At 46.7% G+C, this 22,722-nt stretch overlaps 2 protein-coding genes across 2 annotated transcripts; both read right to left on the minus strand.

Moving 5' to 3' along the window:
- Positions 1-1,031: 1,031 nt before the first annotated feature.
- Positions 1,032-1,994, minus strand: LOC142595804 (olfactory receptor 14A16-like). Its single transcript, XM_075724655.1, has one exon. The coding sequence runs from the start codon at positions 1,992-1,994 to the stop codon at positions 1,032-1,034; it is 963 nt and encodes a 320-aa protein (XP_075580770.1).
- A 5,905-nt stretch (positions 1,995-7,899) lies between these two features.
- On the minus strand, positions 7,900-22,407 carry LOC142595805 (E3 ubiquitin-protein ligase RBBP6-like). The gene is given in 15 exon segments (XM_075724657.1): positions 7,900-8,004; positions 8,140-8,662; positions 9,928-9,985; positions 10,083-10,161; positions 10,241-10,324; positions 10,367-10,432; positions 10,867-10,970; positions 11,703-11,875; positions 12,789-12,928; positions 13,774-13,870; positions 13,991-14,079; positions 16,394-16,438; positions 18,093-18,135; positions 19,824-19,923; positions 22,242-22,407. Coding segments are annotated over 15 exon segments (1,872 nt in total).
- Between the last annotated feature and the right edge of the window lie 315 nt (positions 22,408-22,722).

Raw genomic sequence — 22,722 nt, forward strand, 5'->3', positions numbered from 1 at the left:
TGCTGCATTCAGGTGGTTTCCCTGGGGACGTTACTCTCCAGGTGAAGTGAACCGGAGGCACTGTCTGTCCCACTGGCCTTCATGGCACCTCTGGCAATAGCTGATGGCATTGGTGCTCACTCGGGTTCATCTCCCCACATGCACACCATGGGCATGCTTAAGTCTCCTCTGGACAATGCAAACATGCACTTCTGACCTCGTTGTTTGGTGTGCCTTTGTGGAGGGACAAACAAGCTCTCTTTGCTGGAGTGAGAGGCCAGTGCTGTGAAGGGTGGTTGCAAGGGGCTGCTCTGTGACCATTGCCCTGGGGCACCTTGCCCGCGGTGTCCAGCAAACAAGGACACAGAGCAGACCCTGCTCTGCTGGTCCTTCAAGGCGATCCCTGGAGGCCTGGCTGTGCAAGGGACACTGCTGTGTGCCCCCATCCTGCACACTCACACACTTGAGCTCTTCACTGGTGTTTCCCTCAACACAGCACTTGCTTGAGCTTCTCCTTGAGAGCAACTCTGAAAGCAGAGCTAAGGCTTCAGGTCCTGCCCTGAGGACATCACCTTTCTTTATGGAAACGCTGGTATGGAGGCCAGCTCTGTCACAGAAGTGCCCATGGCCTGTCCCTGCCTGCGGTCACAGCACTGCCACGCAGCACTCCTGTGACCAAGCTGCCAGAGCACTCAGGCCTTACAACACTGCAAGGGATCAGAACGAGAGTGTGCAAGTAGAAACACAACAGCCCTGGAAGAGCAAGGGCTGGTGCTCCCTGGCAGTGCTGCCATGCCAGAACTCTTTTCCCCTCCACCCCTGAACACAGGAACTGTCCCTGCAGCTCCAAAAAGGCCTTGGAGGAAGGATCTCAGGACAAGAAAAGGTCACTGAAGGGTGCTTTATTGTGTTGAAACACATACAAAGGGGAGGGTTCCTCATTTACACAGTCTGTCCATAATGAACAGGAAATCAGAGAGTGATTTAGAAAGGGCATGACAACATTATCACAAGTGAAAAACCACCACAAACAACTGTGGGCCTGTATTGAGTTACAGTATAACTGCTCTGGAGATGAAGATTGTTGCTTCAGAAAAACATCCATCTATCAGTTTCCACACTGTGTCCTTGAGCTCCTGGTTCCTCATGCTGTAGATGAGGGGGTTCACTGCTGGAGGCACCACCGAGTACAAAAGTGTCAGTACCAGGTCCAGGGGTGGGGAGGAGATGGAGGGGGGCTTCAGGTAGGCAAACATGCCAGTGCTGACAAATAAGCAGATGACGGCCAGGTGAGGGAGGCACGTGGAGAAGGCTTTGTGGCATCCCTGCTCAGAAGGGATCCTCAGCACAGCCCTGAAGATCTGCACATAGGACACCACAATGAAAACAAAACAGCTGAATGCTACCAAGACACTAAGCGCAAGAAGTCCAACTTCCCTGAGGTAGGCATGTGGGCAGGAGAGGTTGAGGATCTGGGGGATTTCACAGAAGAACTGCTCCACATCATTGCCTTGGCACAGGGGTATGGAAAATGTATTGGCTGTGTGCAGCAAAGCATTGAGAAACCCACCACCCCAGGCAGCTGCTGCCATGTGGACACAAGCTCTGCTGCCCAGCAGGGTCCCGTAGTGCAGGGGTTTGCAGATGGCAACGTAGCGGTCATAGGCCATGACGGTGAGAAGACAATACTCTGCTGACCTGAAAAAGAGAAACAGGAAGAGCTGTGCAGCACATCCCAAGTAGGAGATGGCCCTGGAGTCCCACAGGGAATTGGCCATGGCTTTAGGGACAGTGGTGGAGATGGATCCCAGGTCAAGGAGGGAGAGGTTGAGGAGGAAGAAGTACATGGGGGTGTGGAGGTGGTGGTCACAGGCTATGGCGGTGATGATGAGGCCGTTGGCCAGGAGGGCAGCCAGGTAGATGCCCAGGAAGAGCCAGAAGTGCAGGAGCTGCAGCTGCCGCCTGTCTGCAAATGCCAGGAGGAGGAACTCAGTGATGGAGCTGCTGTTGGACATCTGCTGCCTCTGGGCATGGGGTGTTGTCAGAGGAGAAAAAGACGGTGACAAGTTAGGGGAGACTTCTCTGAGCAAAATCAAAGGCTTTTCCCATAGACCCTCCCCCTCTCACACACAAGAGACACTTTTCTTTTTCTAGCAGACCTTCCTTGAGCTCTGTGCCTGGAGCCCTGGTTGGTGCTGGCCGTGTGTGCCATGAGGAGCAGGGCATCTGCCCACGGGCTCTTGAGAAGTCAGCCCTGCTCTGCAGCAGTGGGCAGGGACAGGGACCAGTCCTGGTGTTCAACTGTGTCAGATGGAACCACTGCTAACGCAGAAGGGTCTGTCAGCATCTGCACTCCCAGGGCTAAGGAACGGGCATGGTAAAGGCAGTTTAAGAGCTCTAGGGTTTTGTACTGCTCCCCCCCATCAGCCCTGGGGAGTGTTCTTGGATGTCAGAAACCCCCAGCATTTCTGCTGCACTCAGGGAGAACAGAGCGAGTTCTGCGAGGCAAGAGGATTGCCTGTGGCTCCGTGCAGAGTGAGGGCAGCTGCTCTGTCCCTCTGTCTGGGTCCCAGTTTCTCTGGGCTTGCAGCTTTCTGAGATGGAGGGTGATCAGACTCCCATGTTACCCTGAAAAGCCACCAGGCACTGCTGAGAGCAGAGGGATCTACCACAGACCCACTAAATGTCTCAGCCTTTCTCAAGGTCTCAGCATCCCACTTCTAGCCAAGGACACGCATGGCTCATTGCACAAACCCAACATCATTTTCTCTCTCGTAGCATCTCTGCGCTTCTCCATGGGGCTTTCACATAACTCAAAGATGCTATAGGACAGGGTTGCATCCTGGAGAGAAGCTCACAGCTTGGAGGGGCACCTCCAGCTGATAGCCAAGTGTCTTAGTGATGGCATTTGAGTAAGGGAGATTGAGCTCATTGCCTCCATGCACTGACTGCATTGCCCACTGCCCTACAGCTTAGAGGAAAGCTGGGACACTTGTTCCCATGGACACACGGGCATGGGGGGACCCACAAGACCAGTGTGTGACTCTGCAGCTGAAACTGCATCTCCCCAGGGAGCCTGACAGCAAGAAGGAAATAACCCCAGCACTAACAGGGACAAGTGGAGCGAGAAGGAGAACTGGAGTGCGGGTGTGGGTGAGAGAGGCCAGGGCAGAGGCAGGTGGGCCCTCAGGCCAGCGTTGCCCTTCCCCAGCTGTGCCCGCCACCTCCCAGGCACCAGCATTGCCGGGCAGCTGCTCTCAGCCCCTGTGCTCTGCAGAGGGCCCTGGGCGTGGGGCTGGAGAGCTGCAGCACGGCTCTGCTGGAGCTCTGGCTGCAGGGGAGCTGGTTCCCGCCTTGGAGCCCCCAGCCCTTGGGGCAGAGGCTTTGCTGGCTGGGAGAGGAGGCAAGGGGGCTTGCTCAGGGGAAGGGCTCTGCATGGCAGGGGATGAGACGGAGGTTTCTCAATTCTCCCTCCTTTAAAACATTTTACGTTTTTATTTCCTTTCATTCCCTGATGATATCCCTGCTGCCAGGAGATTTTTCTCATGGGAGCTGTTTCCCTGTGCCATGTCTTTCCCTGTGAGCACTCACAGACCCCATCCCAACCTCTGTGTCCTCTCCTTAGCCCTCCAGAAACCTGCCTGTGTGCAGGGCACTGGCTGGGCGCATGGTCCTGTTTGCAGGTAGAAAAAATCACAGGTCAGATTAAGCCTGATGGGTCCATCAAAGGTGATCCTGTTTCTGTCCTCGGGCAGAGGAGTGGCTGAAAACTCATTGGGAGACTCCTGGAAAACCTGCTGATCACTCAGAGTTACAGTTCAGCAGTCTCAGTGCTCTGTCAATATTAAGAACTCCTTTATCATTTCTCACCTGCTGTTCCCCAAGAGAAGGAAATTGAAAGCACAGGGAAATTCCTTCTCTTTATAGTAATCCTTGTCTTGATCTTCCCCTTGAAACCTCCTATTGGAAATACTCTGGAGATGAGGCAGAAGCTCTGAGCAGCCCTGACCCACGCAGCACCCTCTCACCAGCAGAAGGACCCTGCCTTGCTGGGGTCACTCTGTCCACCCACAGCTTCTCCTTGCACAACCGTGGGGAGTTCCCTGGGCAGGCTGAGAGCTGACCCTGGCAGGCAGCAGAGTCCTTGCCCCGGCACACAGCACCCTGGGGTGCAGGGACCCTGTTCACAAGGACAGCCCTGGGCATCCCTGGCTGCACACCCGCCTTCACACCCCTTCAGCCATCCCTTGGAGAAGGCAGCCATCATGCCTTGTCCAGGTCTCTCATGGTGCAGCAGGGCAGCCCTGCTCTGCAGCATGTTCTTCTCTACAACAGAGAAACTCTCAGAGTTGTACTTACAGATCCTGTAATCTGTGGCATGTGCCAGCTTTAGGAGACCCCTCAAGGAAATGCAGCTGCATAGCCCTGCAGTCACAGACTTACCGTGTCAAGACTGTGAAGATCTCTCCCGCAGTGAGCTCTCAGCACCCTCCCACCCCACACTGCCTTTAACCCCTGTCTGCCTCCCTCCTCTCCCCTCCCTGCTTGCAGGCACTGCCCTCAGCCCTGCTGCGCTTGGCACAGGAGCTGCTCCTGGGCAGAGCTGTCTCTCTGCAGCGCTGCCCGCTTGCCAGGAGCTGCCTGCATCCCAGGAGCCCGGCCCAGCTCAGCAGCACAGCACCAGCCCAAGGCAGCCCTTGCTCTGCCCCACTGGGCTCCCTTGTGTTGTCCCTGGGGCTGCAGGGGAACCTGCTCTGAAACTGCCTGAAGCCATCCTTTATTTTCAACCACTCTCCTTGGGAGAGACACTTCTCAGGTGAAGAGGTATCAGAAAGGGTCTCAGGTCACTCCCATGCATAGCACAAACCCACAGGAGGGGGGATTCCTCTTGCCTCACTTCAGGTGGGCACAACATGGGCACCTGCATGGGAGCTCCTTGTCTCAGCTCCCATGGCAATAATGGAGATGGAGGCCAGGGGGGAGCTGTTCAGGCACAAACACCTGGTGACATTTGGGCTTCAGGAGGTGGCCCCAGACATGTGCAGGTGACTGCAGGCTCTAAGGGAGCAGCTCATAGAGTGTGGTGGTTTAACCCTGGGCAGCAACTAAGCACCACACAGCCGCTCACCCACTTCTCCTGTCCTGGTGGGGTGGGGAGAGATTCGGAAGATTAAAAGTGAGAAAACTTGTGGGTTGAAATAAGAACAGTTTAATAATTGAAATAAATTAAGTAAAATAGTCGTAGTAGTATTAATAATAATAACAACATATAACCCTGTGTACCCGTGCTGCAGCCATATGCCATCCACATGACTGATAGGGTCTCTCCTCTTTGCTCGCCAGCTCGTCCAGCTTCAAGTTCACTCGCGAATTGCACACACACAGCGCTCCAGCAGTACCTGGCCCTGGACACTCGGTGTTTCCAGCTGCTGGGTCCCCATGCCCTGTGCTCCCTTCTGCCACTGCTAGCAGCCAGGCCTCTGCACCCACCCTGCACCGGGTACACAGAGTGGGGCCACGCACAAAAGGATTTGGAATCGCCCTCCAAAAGAAGGTCGGACGGGCTGTGGGGATTAGGTGCAGGGCTCAGTCAAACCAGCAAACCAAGCAGCAGCTGGATCCTTGATCCCCACTTCTCTCCTTTTTCCATGCTTGTACATCCCCTCAGCTTCCTTGGCTCCTGCCTTTCTGCGCCCGTGCCCCCTCCCAAACAAGGCACCTACCCCTGCTTATTTTTCCCCCCTTCCTCCCACATTTGCCACACCTGGGAACAGATGTGGTGTTTCAGGTGCTGTTAGCTAGGTCTTCTTGGACTTCCATGCCATTACTGATGGGGTTTCCTGGGTACTGCTGTCCCTGCCAGATTCCTCTCCCCAAAATGACCCCAACTCTTCCTTCAATTTGCTGTCCAGTGTGGCCACCTCTCACATCCATCCCCCTTAACCACCTGCAAAATCTGGGGCTGCAACAGCAGAGTATCCACAGGAGACAAGCTGTCTGCTCTAAGGCCACCTTCTGTCTGCTCTGAGCAGATACTGGGCACCACCTTCAGGTCCATTCCAAAATCCAAAGCAGCCTTGAGCCAGTTGGTTTGGGGCCCAGCTCTGGTGCCCATGAAGCCATGCTACGCCTCAAGGGCCCTGAGAGCAGCTCTTCCACTTTCAGGCAGAGCCTGCCCTGCCATCCTAGGGACCAGGCTGCACTCGGCTGGGTGCCTCAGCTCTATCCCCACAAGCCAGGGTGGCAGCAGGAAGCTCCCGCACCTTGCACGCCCTTTGAGGCTGCCATTCTTCAAGCCACTGCTCTCTGCCCTCCAGGGACCCAGCCCTGCTCAGCAAATGCAACGCACGTGCCTGGCTCCTGCTTTTCTCCCGGGACTGCCCTGCGCTCCAGCATGTGAGCAGCTGTAGCTGACACCCGGCTGCCCCACCAAGTCTCACTGATACCAATGATATCCTAGCACTGGGAATGGACCCAGGCTTCCAGTTCAGCTTGGTTGTTTCTCACACTGCCTGCCCTGCTGTACAAGCATTTCAGATGTGCTCCTGAGCCCTCCCTGCTCCCAGGAGCAGGGTAAATGTTTCCATCCTCAGGCGATGTATGCAACTTGGATACAACCCGAAGATAATAATGCAGAAGAATTGGGAAAAAAAAACAGAAAAAGAAAAGACAAACCCCAAAACCCAGAACTGACAGTCAATGTATTAACTCCCACTTCCAACAGAAGACTAAACAGAAATGAACACAGAGCAAGTGGGAAAGGGGACAGAAAATAGCAGGAAAAGGCTAATCTCACTGCTGCAGTGCTGCATATAAATTCCAGTGGTTTCCTAAAACCCAATGGCTTGGCTAAACTCAAAGTTCAGCCAGGAAGGATCACAGCTGTGCTTGACCGCGCTAAAACAACGGGCATGACTCTGCATTTCTGCAGCCTCTAAGGACAAACACCAACCAGAGATCCCTGCACTTACTGAAATAGTCATACTAAACCAAAAAGGATCCACTTGCTTGCTTTGGCTGCAGGAACAGCAGGACAGTAGCACAAATTTGCAAGTGTAGAATGACAGCAAACATAAGAACAAGACAATGAAGAAATACACAAAGCATAAGATTTTGTGCGTCTTCTTTTCAAAAAAGTCTCACTCATTTTAGTTTTGCTGCTTTGCTGTTCAACAAGAATTGGCAAGCTTTCCAGTGATTTATTCCTGCCACACACAGATCCAGGTTCTGCTTTGAAATTCATACAGGGATATGCGTATGAAAAAAAAGAAACCAAACCAAAACCAAGACCAAAACCCCCTCTCTGTAGACCAAGACCTGAGGTAGCTTTAAGAATGCAGCTCATTGTGCCTCCAAGACCAGAAGCACCTGAGGCTGCAGAGCTTTTACAGGGGGAGGGAGAGAGGACTTGTGAAGAGAGATGCAAGGCTTCCACCCTGCCGACAGCCACCCACAGCCCAAATCAGGGACAGTCAGAGCAAACAAGAAGGGAATGGGTTTGCTTTCTCTTTCATTTACTTGAATTCCTTCTAACTAACTCTAAGTCTTCCCTCCCACTCCAGGATTTTTCCTTTGGTTTAATTTTTTTTTTTTTTGAGACTTCTCTGTTCCCTTATGGTAAGATGCTACTTAGAAATGTAATACAGACATGCCAGGGAATACACAAGGCTAAAAGAATCTTAACTTTATTTATGAACATGAGATTTGTGTTTATACACATGCTAGTAAACAAAGAGAAAAATAGCCATGCAATTGTCCATGTTCCAGAATGGCTTCTGCAACGCCCCTGTTCCCCCCCACCCCCTGCCTCCAAAAGGTACTCCCCTTCTACCTTCCCAAAGTGGAAACTACTCTTTACAGGAAAATATCAAAATATTCTCAGCCTTTTAAGATGAAAACGTTTCAACACTCGGCCTTTGGCTACTCCTTCTTTGCTTTTTTTACAGGAGGTTCCATTTGAGCAGATTTTTCAAGACTGGTGTCCATCTTCTGGGAAGCTTTAGATGCTTTTGTTATATTGTTGTTCTTTGGAGGAAAAGCCACTTCTACTTTCTGCTTTGCCTTTTCAATTTTTGCTTTTGGCTTATCCTTCTCTCTTTTCTCCTTTTCAGACCCCGGTTTGAAAGCGCTATAATCTGCTGGTCTAGGCTCATCTCTTACAGGGGTGGCATCGTCTCTGCTTGGGAGCATGAACAGAGAGCCCCTTGTAACAGAACAGCCCTTGTAAAACTTTTCATACCATTCTCGATAGTTCCTTTCCCATGCGCTGTATCTTTCCTGCTCAAAAGGATCTCTGACGTCAGCAGATCTGCCATAGTGAACCTTCATATCATACGGTGGAACTTGTGTGTGTCTGTTAAAAGGCTGCCTTTCTTCCTCCCCTTGAGGTATAGTCTGTTTCATGGGACACTGGCCTCTAAATACTGGTGATCTTGGCCGTGATTTGGATCTTCTGTATGGGGGTGACCTTGACCTTGACTGGTGATAACCATGTGCCCTTGACCTAGACCGAGAGTTACGGCTCTTCCCTTTGCCTCTTCTTCGATTTGGCGGCGACCGCGAGTAGGAGTGAGAATGGGAACGACCAAATCTTCGAGAGTAGGAATGGGAAGAACCAGCTCTTGACTTGGAATAGGTATACGACCTTCTAGAGTAAGATTAAGCATTACGGGGAGACTTGGACCTTAAAAAAGCACAACACAAAAAAAAATACTGAAGGTAATTCAAAACAGTCACTCTCACCAATTTTGTGTTTGGTTTTTTTTTTTTTTTTCCATATGCTTATGGCAAAGCTGCTTTCAGCTGCTGACATGATGCTACTGCAAAGTCAAGAGCTTGATAAGAGTTTCTGCTTACAAGGCAGAACAGCTGCTGCTTTGCTGGTGTGAAAACATCCAGGAAGGGTAACTCTATTTCCACTCACTCCTATCTCATGAACTACCACAGCTGTTGATTGATTTCAGGTGGTGTATACTGGCACGGGAAGTGGCACATTTTTCACTCCTCCATGACTACATGCAGTGCAAATCTTTTTTTTGCAGTAAGATGCAAAAAGAGCAAATCTTAACAGCTCCCATGCAGTACCAAACATCAAGAAAACATGATTTAGCCTCAAGAGAGCTCAATTTTAAAATGCCAGCTGAGTCTACTTAACTTCACTCCATATTTGGCAAGTTGTACAGGATGCAAAATACTTGTACTGCAATCCTACCTACAGGACTATTTCATCAGCACTTCTAGCCAGATGTCCTAGCAACATTTGGCACCTACCTCTAGCTCTAACCAAGGACAGTGACTGCATTTCAAGACAAGTCAAATCTAAAAGCTTCTGAACTCAGCCGCTAGCAATGTCACTCAATGCCATTACAAATATGTACCAAAAGGAAGGACTCACTTGGCACTGCAATAATAGATAAAACAGACTCCTCCCTCTCCAACTGAGAGAAAGCATCCTGGCTATTTGAGATGGCTCAATTGAAAGAAATTCAACATTGTCATAAAATAACAGCGTTGACTTTTCCAACAATTTGCTCCATCAGTATCATCTAAGTTATTTAAAAAAGAATGTTGGAGGCTGTTTACTATTGGGAAATCAATTTCTTCAGCCGTATTCAGGCAGTGATCAAAAGGGTGGCTTTCTATTTGATCCTTTAATTATATTTAAGTTTTATAGGTAATTATGGTTTCCTCAAAAAAGCATTCATTTTTCAGAGTCCTCTTTTCCATCCTCTACTGGAGATTTGTTTTCAATAACCTTACTGCAAGCCCAGATCCCCTTTGTTAAGGCCCCAACTCAAATTTCAAAATTAATTACCATGTGTATTCTCCCTCCACTGCTATCTATGCATATTCACTTCATTAGAAATCAGCTGTTGTATAAGTTATGTGTTATGGCCTCGTTTAGCAGGTTACAAGTAGGCATCTATTGAATTTCTGTAGAATACTCACAGTTCCCAGCCTGCTCTGCCACCTGCTGAGCAAATTGTTCTGGCTCTCACTGGATGACCTACTGGAGTGGGGAGGCAAAAAAGAAAAAAAAAAATCCCATTCAGCTGGTCTGAAGATAATTGTTTTCAGGAAATCCTGAAGTTCTAGTTACTTACCAGCTGTGGGTATTGGTTGTCCTTGGGGGCCCACAACACTTGCTACTGCTGGCTGTCTTTGAACAGGAACCTGGTAGCCCTTGTGAATAAATGCAAACAGTTGGAAAATAAGCTCTATGAAAAGTAAGAATCAGCACATATGCTGAAATAAAACTTACCTTCTCTTCCAACAGACTGCTGATTGACAGAGGGGAAGGTTTAGACAGTTGAGCGGCACTCACCAGAGCAGCAGGAGGGGTGACGGGCAGGAGTGGTGGTGGTGGTGGTGGTGGCTGCTGCTGCTGTTGCTGCTGAATTTGTGTATGGAGCCTTTTTGTGTAGCCAGTTCCATTTTTGAAGTTGTTCACTGCCTAGAGGCAGAAAAACATTGACAAAAAGGTAATACGGAACGTCAGTAGATAAATGAACAAAAGCCTCCACAGAGTAAAATTGCTTTTGTGTTCTTATAAATGCTATCAACCGTAAAATAAATCGCCATACAGATATATGAACACATCCCATTAGACACTGATATTACTGACTGGTGACTCAGAGTATCTGTATTTAAAGTACTTCAGTGTTAACACCAAATCTGAAAGCGAGGCAATCATCTTAAACAAAAGTGTGACCTGAATGTGCCAGGCTGTAAGCTTCTGTAACAACAGATCATGGATTTCAGAAGTAAATTTGGCCTTGTTCTATTTAGCCTTGCTTAAAGGAGATGTAAATTAGGATTTGCTTCCCTTTCACCTTTTCACAAATAGACTTGTCTTACAAACAGTTTACGTAAAAGGCATCATGGCACCTGGCGTAGGAACTTGTTGGCAATTAAAGAATCAGGCGAAACGTCTGTCTGGTGGCACGTTGGGCAGGTATGCTCCTCAGATTCCAGCAACGCTGTTCTAATGCCTGTGAATAATTAGAACCATCAAAACAGGTTTTAGCCAAAGTGAGGACATTAGTTGGCTTCTAATCAATTCTCAAAACACGTCTATGATTAATGGGTGAATGTGGTCTGGAATTGAGAGCATGAAGCTATAAAAGTTCAATAGTGTCACAAATGTCTCGTATGCAGCACACAACCATACAGGTTTGATATTTCACTACTGTCACACCTGAAGATGTAGAGTAGGCTGTGTCCTGATGTTCCCACGAGTCTTTTTTCCAATCTCTAGTACAGCGAGAAGTCACCAACCTCCAGGTTAATGAATAAAACATGTCTCAAAAAAACATTTGTATGTTTGAGTTCTGAAGGTTTTAACCAGCTCTCCCGTGGAGAAGAACGTGGATTAAATGCCTAACTGTCCCTTTGTTGCAGAGCACAGTCAGGCACCAGAGCTGGCTGTATAGTTTTGTATGAGGGAAAGGGCTGTGGACAAACCAAATGCATTCCATATCTAATACTGTAATCACCTGCAGAGTTACGCACTCTTCTCTTACTCGTCCTTTCCCATGTAAAGAGGACTTAACTAGATAGGTAAAAAGGGAAAAAAGCTTTCTGCCTTTTTTTTCCCCATTATACGAGAAGAATTCTTTCCTGTTCAGCATCTACGTAAGAAAGTAATTTTGTTATCTCCTATTTCTGCTTTCAGAAGATCAGATGCAATGTTTTGAATGAACAGACAGGGCAGTAACACTTACATTCGTCACAGTAACTGTTCCCACAGCAGGGAATAACAGCTGCATCCGTCATGAGATCTTTACAGATGAGACACAACAACTCCTCTGGAATAGGATCAGCTGAGGAGGAGGAGGAGGACGGCTCCATTGGTAGGAAGGGAGGCTTTTCCTTCTTGCCTCTAGCATAAGCTCCCCTGGAGGCGGGGTGGGGAAGGAAAAAGGAAAAAGTTAAAGATGGGTAAAGGAAAACTTTTCCAAGCTTTGCATTTTACCAAAGGAAGAGAATAGATGGAATCCTTCTCACTCCCCATTAGCCTTCTAACATGTAGGCATTTCGTTTGAACTACTTTTCTGTAGCCACAGCACTAAAAGAGGGAGGGGCGGAAGAATTTTCCTTCTGCAGAACTCTCCCATTCATTGGATCAACTCAGAAACCAGCTCAGACTGGAAAAATAATTCCTTGACACCTAGAAATCAGGTGAAATGAATCCCACCTCTCCTTTGCCAGAGGGTAAGTGTAAATTGCAGGCTCAGGGTAAAGTTAGTCTCTGAGTAATTATGTTTGATTAATGGAGGAAGCCTGTGTTACAGCTTCTACAAAAGGAGATCCACAACAGAAAAACACAAGTGCTACCAAGTGCATTTGAAAACAGCCACTCTTGTCAGCACACAGTAGTCTTTTCTTAGTTTATAGCCACAGGAAAACTTCAGTCTGTTTCACACATGGTATTGGATTAAAGTCAGGGGGGCAGGAAAGCTCAGTCCAACAGCTCTTTGTTAAAGTTTGCAGGAAGCCTTTGAAGCATAACCCAGAAGCAAAATGAGCGTTCAAAGAGACCGACTCCGCTGTAAACACTACTGAAATGTTTTGCAGAAATACAGATTCTTAGCATACCACAAGTTTCACCAACTTGCAGGGGCAGGAACAGAAGGACCGCCCTATTTTAATGGTAGAAAGCATCACAGATTTTAAGGGTAAGCTACAATGACAATGCTTCCTCCCCCGTAATTCCAGATGCCAGCCAACTTGGTTGCATTGCCACTCGGACGTTTACACATCATTTCTCTCCTTCCCTTTGTGGTCAGTCCAATTAATTCCCTACTTACGCATTAATAGCTGGTATTGCGTATTTTCCACTCCTCGTCAGCATAGCACCCTTGGTGTTTGGATCTTTCACCTCCACCATGAAACTCCTGGGAATTCCTGTGCTCTTTTTAATTCTGGGAACAGACTCAAATTGTTTGTCCTGTTAAGGAAAGAAACACAGACATATCTCATCTCAAGACCCACACTTAAAATGACATTTCAAGGACTATTGGAAGCAGCAAAAGCCTTTAGTGCTCTCCTTGTACCCAGCGTAAGGGTTGCTTGACTAAAGCATGTATTTTCCTAAAGGAACAGAACCAGGACATTCCAAAGGCTTGAGCAGTGTTTTGAACTCATTTGACATTCTTTGGCTTAACTTCAGGTTCCTGAAGGGGGAAATATCCCTGCGCTCGCCATCCACTCGGAGAAGAGACACAAACCCGCTCCTCCTCCCCAGCGCAATTCTGTGCGAGAGCTCCGTTTGCTGCTCTGAATCACTCGCTGGGGAAACTTGTGTTCACCATCTCTAGATGAAGGCTGAATTCAGACCTCATGCAGATACATTCAGTGATGAATGTTCAATGGCATGAACACTCAACCAGAGGCTTGTGTACCTAAAACACGCACATAATCACAAGATGGGGTCAAGAGAAACATCTTGGGTTTAGACAGAATCCTAAAACCTGTCCGCAACCAGTCATTAAAAAGAGCTAAAACCAGAAACATTTCCAGTGATATTGAAATATACAAAAATGTGCGTGAAAGTCCACAGAGAAAGGTCTATGGACATATTTAATGTCTATGGCCTGGAAAAAAGCCAATTTTACATTTCTAATTGCAGGTTTCCCTGGAAGTTTGAAGGGCTTTGCAACATTGCCAGGTAACCTCTGCGTTTCACCCCAAGACAAACAATTCTTAATAGGAGCATTTCTGTATTTGTTCCGTGACTGCCAAGGTAAAAACAATGACAAACTACCGAACACCAGCAGTCCCCCACAATCTTACCCCATGTGTTGGGCAGTTCTTCCTATAGTGGCCAGGTTTTCCACAACGGAAGCAAGTGTAAGATGGTGGAGGTGGACCCAAGGCTTTCTTCAGGTAACTGAAAGATTTTGGGGAAAGAAAGAAAAAGGTATGCAAAGGTGTCTCTCTTGTTCCAACAAGCATCTCTGCAGCTTTTCCATCATCTTCAAAGAACAGATCTGACATCAGCAACACTTACTTGGATGGATCATATTCCTGGCAAGACTGTATCATCATCGCTGTTATTTTATCTTCCTCGGAAGCATCAGCTTCAGCCAGATTGGCAGTCTGTTTAACAGGTCAGGATTTGACACACGCATGAGAAACACAGTGCAGCCCACACGGCCAAAGACCACAGCACTCACCCAGTCCCGTCAAGAGCAGCACAGCGCCAGCTGAGGCTGCACCAAAACAGCTACTCATATAAAACAGAGTTGTGCTGAAGATGTTCTGGGGAGTCCTTACGCCCTTACGTGGGGGTTGGGTGCCTGGTAACCTGCTTGACAAGAGCATTCCTGGGCACCCAAAACCTTAGGCTCTGTCTGCACCTTACATAAAGGCTTGTGGAACCAGTCCCATTTTCTTCCACGTGGACTCAAGCTCTGCGTAGAAACAATTACACTGTCCAGTATTTTTGAACTGATAGTAAGCTCCAGACTATTTGAAGATCTCTGCTGTACATTTAATTGAGAAAGATGTATGCCACTATCATGATTTACGTTTTGCAGCATTAAAAGGACACTCAACTTAGCAGTCGGGGAAGTTGTTTCTGCTTGCTGAAACTGAGTTTCGGACACAGAAGCATGAAAAGGAATCAAGCTTTTTAGAATCCCTCAGCAAGACAAAGGATTCTTTTCAGTAGAAATGTCACCGTCATGTGCTGTAGGCAGTCCAAACTGCATGTTCCCCCCTACTAACTTCTTCATAAACCTTACGCACAACTACGTCTTCAAATTCTTGAAGCCAGCTGCTTTTGTTTAACCAGTATTTGGTCAGGTTTTTTATTACACACTAGTCCAGACATAAGCAGGGACGAAGGGAGGGACTGTAAATGACTTGGACCTTCAAGCACCTATCTTTCAGATCAACAGCACGTTTTTGCTTTTAGATGCATTCATTCACAAAAGCAACCATCTAGTTTCAGTATTTTATTAAATGGTTGTTTCATATAGACAGTTATTTCTCAACTGTAACATCATCCACATCAACATCTATGAAGTCACTGCCATTAACATTTACAGACAACTTTACAGATACTTAACTAGTTTGTTTGAACCCAAACGGTTTACAGAACACTTCCAAAACACAAAAAACACATCCTAGGAATAGACCAAAACTCAAATAGGGCATTTAATACATAGGAATAACAAACCGGAAAACTTTTTACAACACATGGCCTCCATGCTAAGCCAGTCTGCACTCAGGAGGTCAGCGCAAGTAACAGTTCTGAGCTGCTTTATGTTATTTCCCTGTATTTTTCTTTAAATGTTCTCAAAAGCTGAAATGTCTACACCACTTGGACAGTTTTTCACATTTCAGGGGAAAACTTCACATGAGTTTACAGAATCAAGGACACATTTAGGCACAGCACTAATGGAGTCCAATTTCTTCTGGTGGATACCTTCCAAACTAATTTTTTTTTTTTTTTTTTTTTTTTGGCCAAATGTACACAGTGTAATTTCTGCAGTGAGTGAGGGAAGAAGTTACGAGTGGGAAGAGATTTCTCTTTCTTGGAAATGAACTCCAGCCTTTATTTTCAGAAGAAAGAAGCAGCTCCTCTGCACTAGGCCCTGCCTTCTCTCATCGTTGTCACTCGAAAGACCACTCATTCCATTGGCTAGCACTACGCCTTTGCACAACGTGCAATCACTAGTGCAATCACCAGGCAAAGCTACACATTGTTGAGCACAGAACGCAAGCAGTTCCACAGCAAAACACGGCACTGCAACAGTTTCAGAAGGTCACATCTGCTAATATGCCACACGTACACACTGGCATATTCCTATAAACAGTCAGGTACATTTACACAATTGACACAGCCTGCACTCAAACAAATTAGATTGTGCTGTCCACTGTAGATGTACTACGATGTATGAAACTGCAGCATTCACAGAACGGAACTATAACTATCGTGACTAGAAATTCAAAAATAGCCATGCAATCGTCCATGTTCCAGAAACGCTTCTTGTTTGGCTGTTGCAACCCGCCCTGAAATGTCCATAACTTACAGACCATATAATTCTTCTCTGAAAGTTGTGTTAGTTTCCAACACAAAATGAATGAAACGTATGAAAAACGGTAAACAGCTTCTGCAGTGCTGCTTCTTTGCATCTTGAAGGTGAGTAATACAGCAACATTACGTTGAGGCTGATAAGGTACTCCCCTTCTATCTTCCCAGACTGGCAACTACTCTTTACAGGACAGTATCAAAATACGCACATATTTTACAGTTAAAATAAATACTTTTAAATTAGTAAAATCTAAATTAAAGTTCTGTTCACATTACAAGAGTTATCCAGCTATAGATCACCGTATAAGATTTAAAAATACAAAGCAAACACTTTTGGTTTTAAGCATTTGACAAGAATATATCTAGATATACCTTAATAAGCTGGGCCAGAGAAATAGATCCAGAAGAGTCATTGATCTGTGCACAAAACATTAAACACATATTCAAGTTCTACAATCAAAACACAGCAATAGTTCACCTCTACTGCAGTCTGAAAGGCTGCACCATATCCTCTGAGTGTCACTGAAAGAGGCATTTCCAACCCAGTGTAATCGGTATTTGTTCAAAAAACCATCCAAACCTGTGACAGCTCCAGAGTGCCTCTGTGGTTAATGAGAAGAAACCAAAATCACCAAACCCGCCTGAGATCAACTTACTGCTCCAGACTATCTCAGAGAGGGACCCTTGTCAAATGCTCACAACTGCTTAAGAGTCACAGGGGTAAGGAAGCTGCCAATTTGCAGCTAAAAAGGGATTTCTGAGAATAAATTGCAGCCACACTCCTCCCTCCCAGCTCCCTACGGAACAGCTTGCAGGAATGAAGTCCTCAGGCCACTGGTTCGTAATGGACTGCTGTGTTTGTTGAGAACTAAGACTGGAGGGCACTTTTTCCACAAGGAAAAAGGGGAACTCCTCGCTTGTTCCTTTTCCAGTATACTCAATTCTATTACGCCACAAGCAGCAGTGAAGCTCACACCAGTAAAACCTTACCAGAAAGACACTTGAATCACTGCTTATTATGCCTGAAGTTGTTCAAAAGCGTAGAATAACATTTCACAATGTAAACTGAACGGCTCTCCTCAAGGGGTCACTAACTGGATCAGAAGAGAGATTAAAAGCCTTCCGTGGAAAACGCTCTTGTCCTTTAGTGCCTAACGCAGTGGAAGAATTCAAGGCAGCAGTTTTTAGCAGACTCTGGGAAAAAAGATCTCTACATGCAGAAAAAGATTCCTCACTCCATCATTCCTTCTCCATATGTTTAGCATCATATGGTGGTACACTAAAGACAGGCTTAACCTCTGCGAAATTGAAGCAGCATCCAACCCTGAAGTCACCCAGCTCCAAAAGCATACTGCAGGCAGAGGTTAGGACAAATGACAGGGATTTCACCCACAAATGCACCAGGCTCTAAACTTGTGCCAAAATTTGTACACTGGGGTTTAGGTATTTCCATTTGCAGACAAACTATTCAACTAAACTGCTTCATCCGAGAAAGTGGAAAGATCAAATGCAGAACTTGACAATAGCACTTTGTGTAGCAATGATGTTTAAATTCACAGCAATCTATGAAAGACATTTATGCACTCAGAGGGGCCCAAGCAATATCACTTCAATCATTCAGTTTTAGGAACAAATACCCAGGTATTTAAGGACATGGAAAGGAATCATTTAGCTGCACAGAACTGTCCTCAAAATGTATGTGATATGTGACATCATATTTGTTTGAACCCCCAAATCAGAAGTAAGGAACAGTACCAAGCTGAACAATAATGGATTTTAAAAAAACATTAGGCAAAAAAAAAAAGAGTTTCAATACAAAAGCTAAGTGATACAATGTGAAAATGGCAAAAAATGCACTCCAGACAATTTGTGTTGCAAGGAACAAAAGCACACAACAACCGATACAAACATACACACTACGATGCTGAATCAAATACATTCTATTTACAACATATACTATGTTCTACTGGAAAACAGATTAAGTTACTGTTTGGAAAATTTATACCAGGCTACATTGTGTAGAATTAAGTGCAGTGTGCAGAAAAAAGTGTGAGATTGTGTTTTTACGTACTGGTTTTGATGGTCCACTCACTGGCTCCGTTCGACTTCTGGAAGAGAAATGGAGGTGATCAGAACTTAAAATAGAGCCCGTACCTCCTGAAGATGAGGAAGTACAAGGAAATGCTTGAGATCACCACACAGGGGTTTCTTCGTACATTCTCCTTCAAGAACAAACTGCAAGGCGAGTAACACATTTTCAAGGCCTCTCCACCATTACAGCATGCATTCATCATTCCCAAACATTAACCACTCTACCAGCAGTTTCTGCAATGTTTCCAGCTGGAGGAATCAAAAGCTAATCTGCACGGCTAATTTTCAACGTTACAACAGCAGTGCCATTCTTTCCTTGTCCCCACACACAGGGATTTAGTTGAGCTTTGATGCCAGCAGCATCTGTCCTCTCACTTTAGGGCAGCATTACAATACCAGGAGAGGGTGCCACCCAACCAGAAACGGAGGATGCATTCACAAGGCAGCACTGAGCATACATCCTTAAACAATCCTTAACCCCCAAAACAAGGCCATGTTTATAAGCACAGCGCTGTGGCGTCCAGAATTACTCAGTAGTGCCTGAAAGCACTGCAACAACTGCTGCAGTAATGTGCCCAAAGTTTACATGCAGAGCCACACAAATTCAGGGTGTTTTGCTTGCAAGTGCTTCACGGGCACCAGGATGCTGCTGTACTGTTTGTTCGAGACACACTGTAACTCATCAGTATACTTTATTTATGGGGAACCCACATCAGAAGGACATGGCAAAACCACAAGCTAATAACACCTACTAACTGTGGTGGAGAGGCCTATCTTTAAGAAGGCTGGAAAACGTGACCATTCAAACAGTGCTAATGCAGCTGATACACAACTGGACTGTGTGAATACAGAAATGACAGCAATGATGCTGTAGGCAGGATGGCATTTGAGTGGCTGTCATTTTAATCAATACACCCAGTTATCTGCCCTCCATAAATCTTGGGAATACAGAACTAAAACCTGGAGCACAGATATCAGCTTAGGGTAAAAACAGATGTAGAAAGAGAACTAGCAACAGTTGGCAATGTGCTAAACTGCTTCCTGCGTTTCAGGTTTGGAAAGGATAACTATTCCTTCATTGTACTCGCTCAAAAGGCAATACACTTTGGGATATTGTTCTTTTTCTCTTGCCTGAAACGGATGCTGTCTTTAGGAAACTGATACAAATCCCTTATGAATGGAACTTCTTGTTTGCATGGTTCGCCAGCTGGACACCCTTGCTCTTTCTTCTACAGCTAGGATGCAAAAACCCCAGCCTTGGGGCATAAGAATACCTGCCATATCCCACCCTCCCTCCCCCAAAGGCAAGAAAGAGTCAAACCCCAACAATCAGACTCTTCTGACATGGGAACAAATTCTCAGTTCACACTACAATGCCTATCTCTCTTCACTATAAAACCAATAGAAGCAAGAAGATTTAATAACGACCACTCAGGTAGAGGAAACAGCACCTACAACTTGGGTCTCAGCAAAATCAAGCCCAAGAACAAGCCCAAGAGTATCATCTCAAAAGTCACATTGCTCCAGTTCAAACCCCATGTCCCAGTCGACTTTGGGACAGATACATTACAATCTACCCCATGACAACCAAAATTAACAGCACCTTTAACAACAAAGATGCAATCGGAATGCCTCTGTAAACTAATATCCACAAAACCAGCTAACACACTGAAAGCCCTAACAAAGGGTACAATGCTGTATGGATACTTACACAACATAGGTTTTGCTGGTGCCTTTGACTCCTCCAGCAGGGATTCTTCGAACGATCACTGATGAGTTCTTTGGAATCAGCGCATTAGCATCTGTGTATTCTGAAAAGAACACAAATATGGAAAAAGACATTAGTCAATTTGTAAGAATGTCTATTACTATGTAATGACATAGCACTTCAGGCAATCCCTTCACAGGGATGAAAGCAAAGCTTTCTATGTAACACTGCACTTTTATCGTCTCAACACACTAACGGGACATTCCTAGAAGTCTTCAGGTTTGATAATCACACACAAGCAGCAAAATCTTTTCCATTCATTTAAAACAGTTTGAATGCCAGCAGCACACTGGTCTCCAAGGTCACTCAGGACTGACAGAACACAGAAGACAGCCTGCCATCTGCACTAAGACCAGGTCAGGTCCCAGCTGGGGTTTGTTGTTTGGTTGTTGGTTTGTTGTCTCTTGCCTGAGAAGCACAATAGCACATGCTCCAAGGGGTTGGAGTCAGAATGTTACAGGGCAGGAAAGAGCACTCAGGAATCCTGAGCTCTGGAGTTCACAGTTCTTCCACAACATTGTGAGAACATCTATTCTAAAAGACAGGTCAAGAAGTTCAGATCAAATTAAGAGGAGGCGGCAAGTTGAAATGCATCATTCCTGACTGCAGGCTTTTTGAAGGGAATTCTGCCTTTATAGAACATGCCTCTAGAGGAAGCATGGAAGAGGACACCCCTGCCCCCCCCGACATTCAAAATAGGTCTCAACCATCCAGTTTGCCTTCCCAGATCTTCAAAACAGTCCATCATATCATTTTTTTCCACTGACATTTAAAATCCTGTTTACATTTAGTGAGGTTAAGCATCTACATCTGATGAATAAAAACTGAAATTCATGGTTATGCATTTCAAGCAAAAATTTGGCATACGTATACATTACACTGAAATGTATTCTCTAGCTTTGCTCTGAAAACCACGGGGGGATTTTTGCATTTTCACATGGGAAACACCCTTAGGAAAGCTTCAGGAAGCACCTGTGTCACTAATAGACCAAGTTTAAAATTTTAGACTCCTTTTACAAAGGTCAAAGGGCAACACAACCAACCTAGAGGAGGATCTGGTCACTGGTGAACAAGAGGGATGCTCTTTAAAGCATGACAGATACTCCTTCTTTAACCTCACCTTTAGGGAACACCACGCTTAACAGAACCTAGTGAAGCAGACACTTTTTCTTCACCGCATTCTGAGTACGGATGAAAACAAAGCAACACACTTTGTAAAACTGGTATGATATACACTAGAGTAACACTTTATGGGGGAACATCTTTATGAGCATCACTTTTTCTCCTAAAACTTTGCTTTCTGTTCCTCACCTGCTATAAGAAAAGCCACATGTTCGGCCTATCTCAAAACGTTTCTTCCCCTGGGGATAAGAATTGGGCTCCATCACATTTAGTACCATCCATCAGTCTGGTTTTAAGGCTCTGTTTGACACAGACCCAACCATTCCAGTAGTGACGCCAGCCAGTTGGCCACTCAGCCTGCTGGCATGTGTGAAGCTGACAGTACCTTAGCAACCCAAGACAACATTCACAGACCCTTCTGCAGCAAAGCCCTTCAGGCAAAGCAATCATTTTTCAAAAGCTCTTGACAATTTCATTCAACAGTAGTAGAAAAATACAAGACTCCTGAAATCTCTACCTACGCGTGCCATGCAATCCAATGGCATTCCTAAGACCCCTAACAGTGTGCTCTTAAGTCTCTTCACAGACATTCTCCTGAACATAGTTTAAATATCTTGTCGCGGTTTAACCCCAGTCGGCAACTAAGCACCACACAGCCACTTGCTCACCTTCCCCCCACACCCCGTGGGGATGGGGGAGAGAATTGGGGGGGAAAAAAGGTAAAAACCATGGGTTGAGATAACGGCAGTTTCATAGGACAGCAGAGGAAGAGAAATAGTAATACTGCTTCTACTAATGATAAAAGAACATACAAAGCACAGAGTGATGCACAACGCAGTTGCTCACCACCCAACGACCAATGCCCAGCCCGTCCCCGAGCAGCGATCACTGTGCCCCAGCCAACTCCCCCCACTTTCTATACTGAGCATGACGCCCTATGGTATGGAACAGCCCTCCGGCCAGTTTGGGTCAGCTCTCCCGGCTCTGCCCCCTCACAGCTTCTTCTGCACCTGGCAGAGCATGGGAAGCGGAAAAGTCCTTGACTGCCACAAACACTCCTGAGCAACAACTACAACATCAGTGTGCTATCAACATTATTCTCATGCTAAATCCAAACCACAGCACCACACCAGCTACTAGGGAGAAAATCAGCTCTGTCCCAGACAAAACCAGGACATGTCTGCAGATAAACAGGCAGCTTTAGGTGCCCAAGGCCCCGCGCCCGCCGCCCCCATGCACCTTTGTGGGTCTGGGCATTGCTGATCTGCAGGTCGCAGTTGGTCGCCTTCAGCTTCTCGCGGTCCATGATCTGGCGCTTGAGGTCGCACAGGGGGATGTGGAGGCCGCTGAAGGTGACTGTATCATAGCTCAGCTTGGAGGAGAACTTGTAGTGGACGCACGACATGCTCCTCCTCGCAGCCCGGCCGGGCAGCCAGACGATGGGGAGAGGCCCCCGCGGCCCCGGCTCCTCCTCCGCTCCCTCTCTCGCAAGCAGCGCTCCCAGGCCCGACCGCTCCCTATGGCCACTCGGGCGCCTGGCATCAGCGTTCCGCCCAGGGCTTTCCTGGACGACAAGTGCACGGGCTGCCGCCAGCCCCTCACCTCACCCAGCGCATTATGACAAAAGGCCCGCGTCATGGGGGCACGGCGGCCCCGCCCTCTTCCTCCTAACCCTGAGCTCTCCCTAAAGGCAATCGCCATTCCTCCACACATTCCTCCA

The sequence above is a fragment of the Pelecanus crispus genome, chromosome 23 (genome assembly GCF_030463565.1).
Source record: "Pelecanus crispus isolate bPelCri1 chromosome 23, bPelCri1.pri, whole genome shotgun sequence".
Classification (NCBI taxonomy): Eukaryota; Metazoa; Chordata; class Aves; order Pelecaniformes; family Pelecanidae; genus Pelecanus; species Pelecanus crispus.

Excerpts from the sequence above, each read along its gene's own strand:
- LOC142595804 (XM_075724655.1), bottom strand. The coding sequence starts at position 1,994 with ATGTCCAACAGCAGCTCCATCACTGAGTTCCTCCTCCTGGCATTTGCA.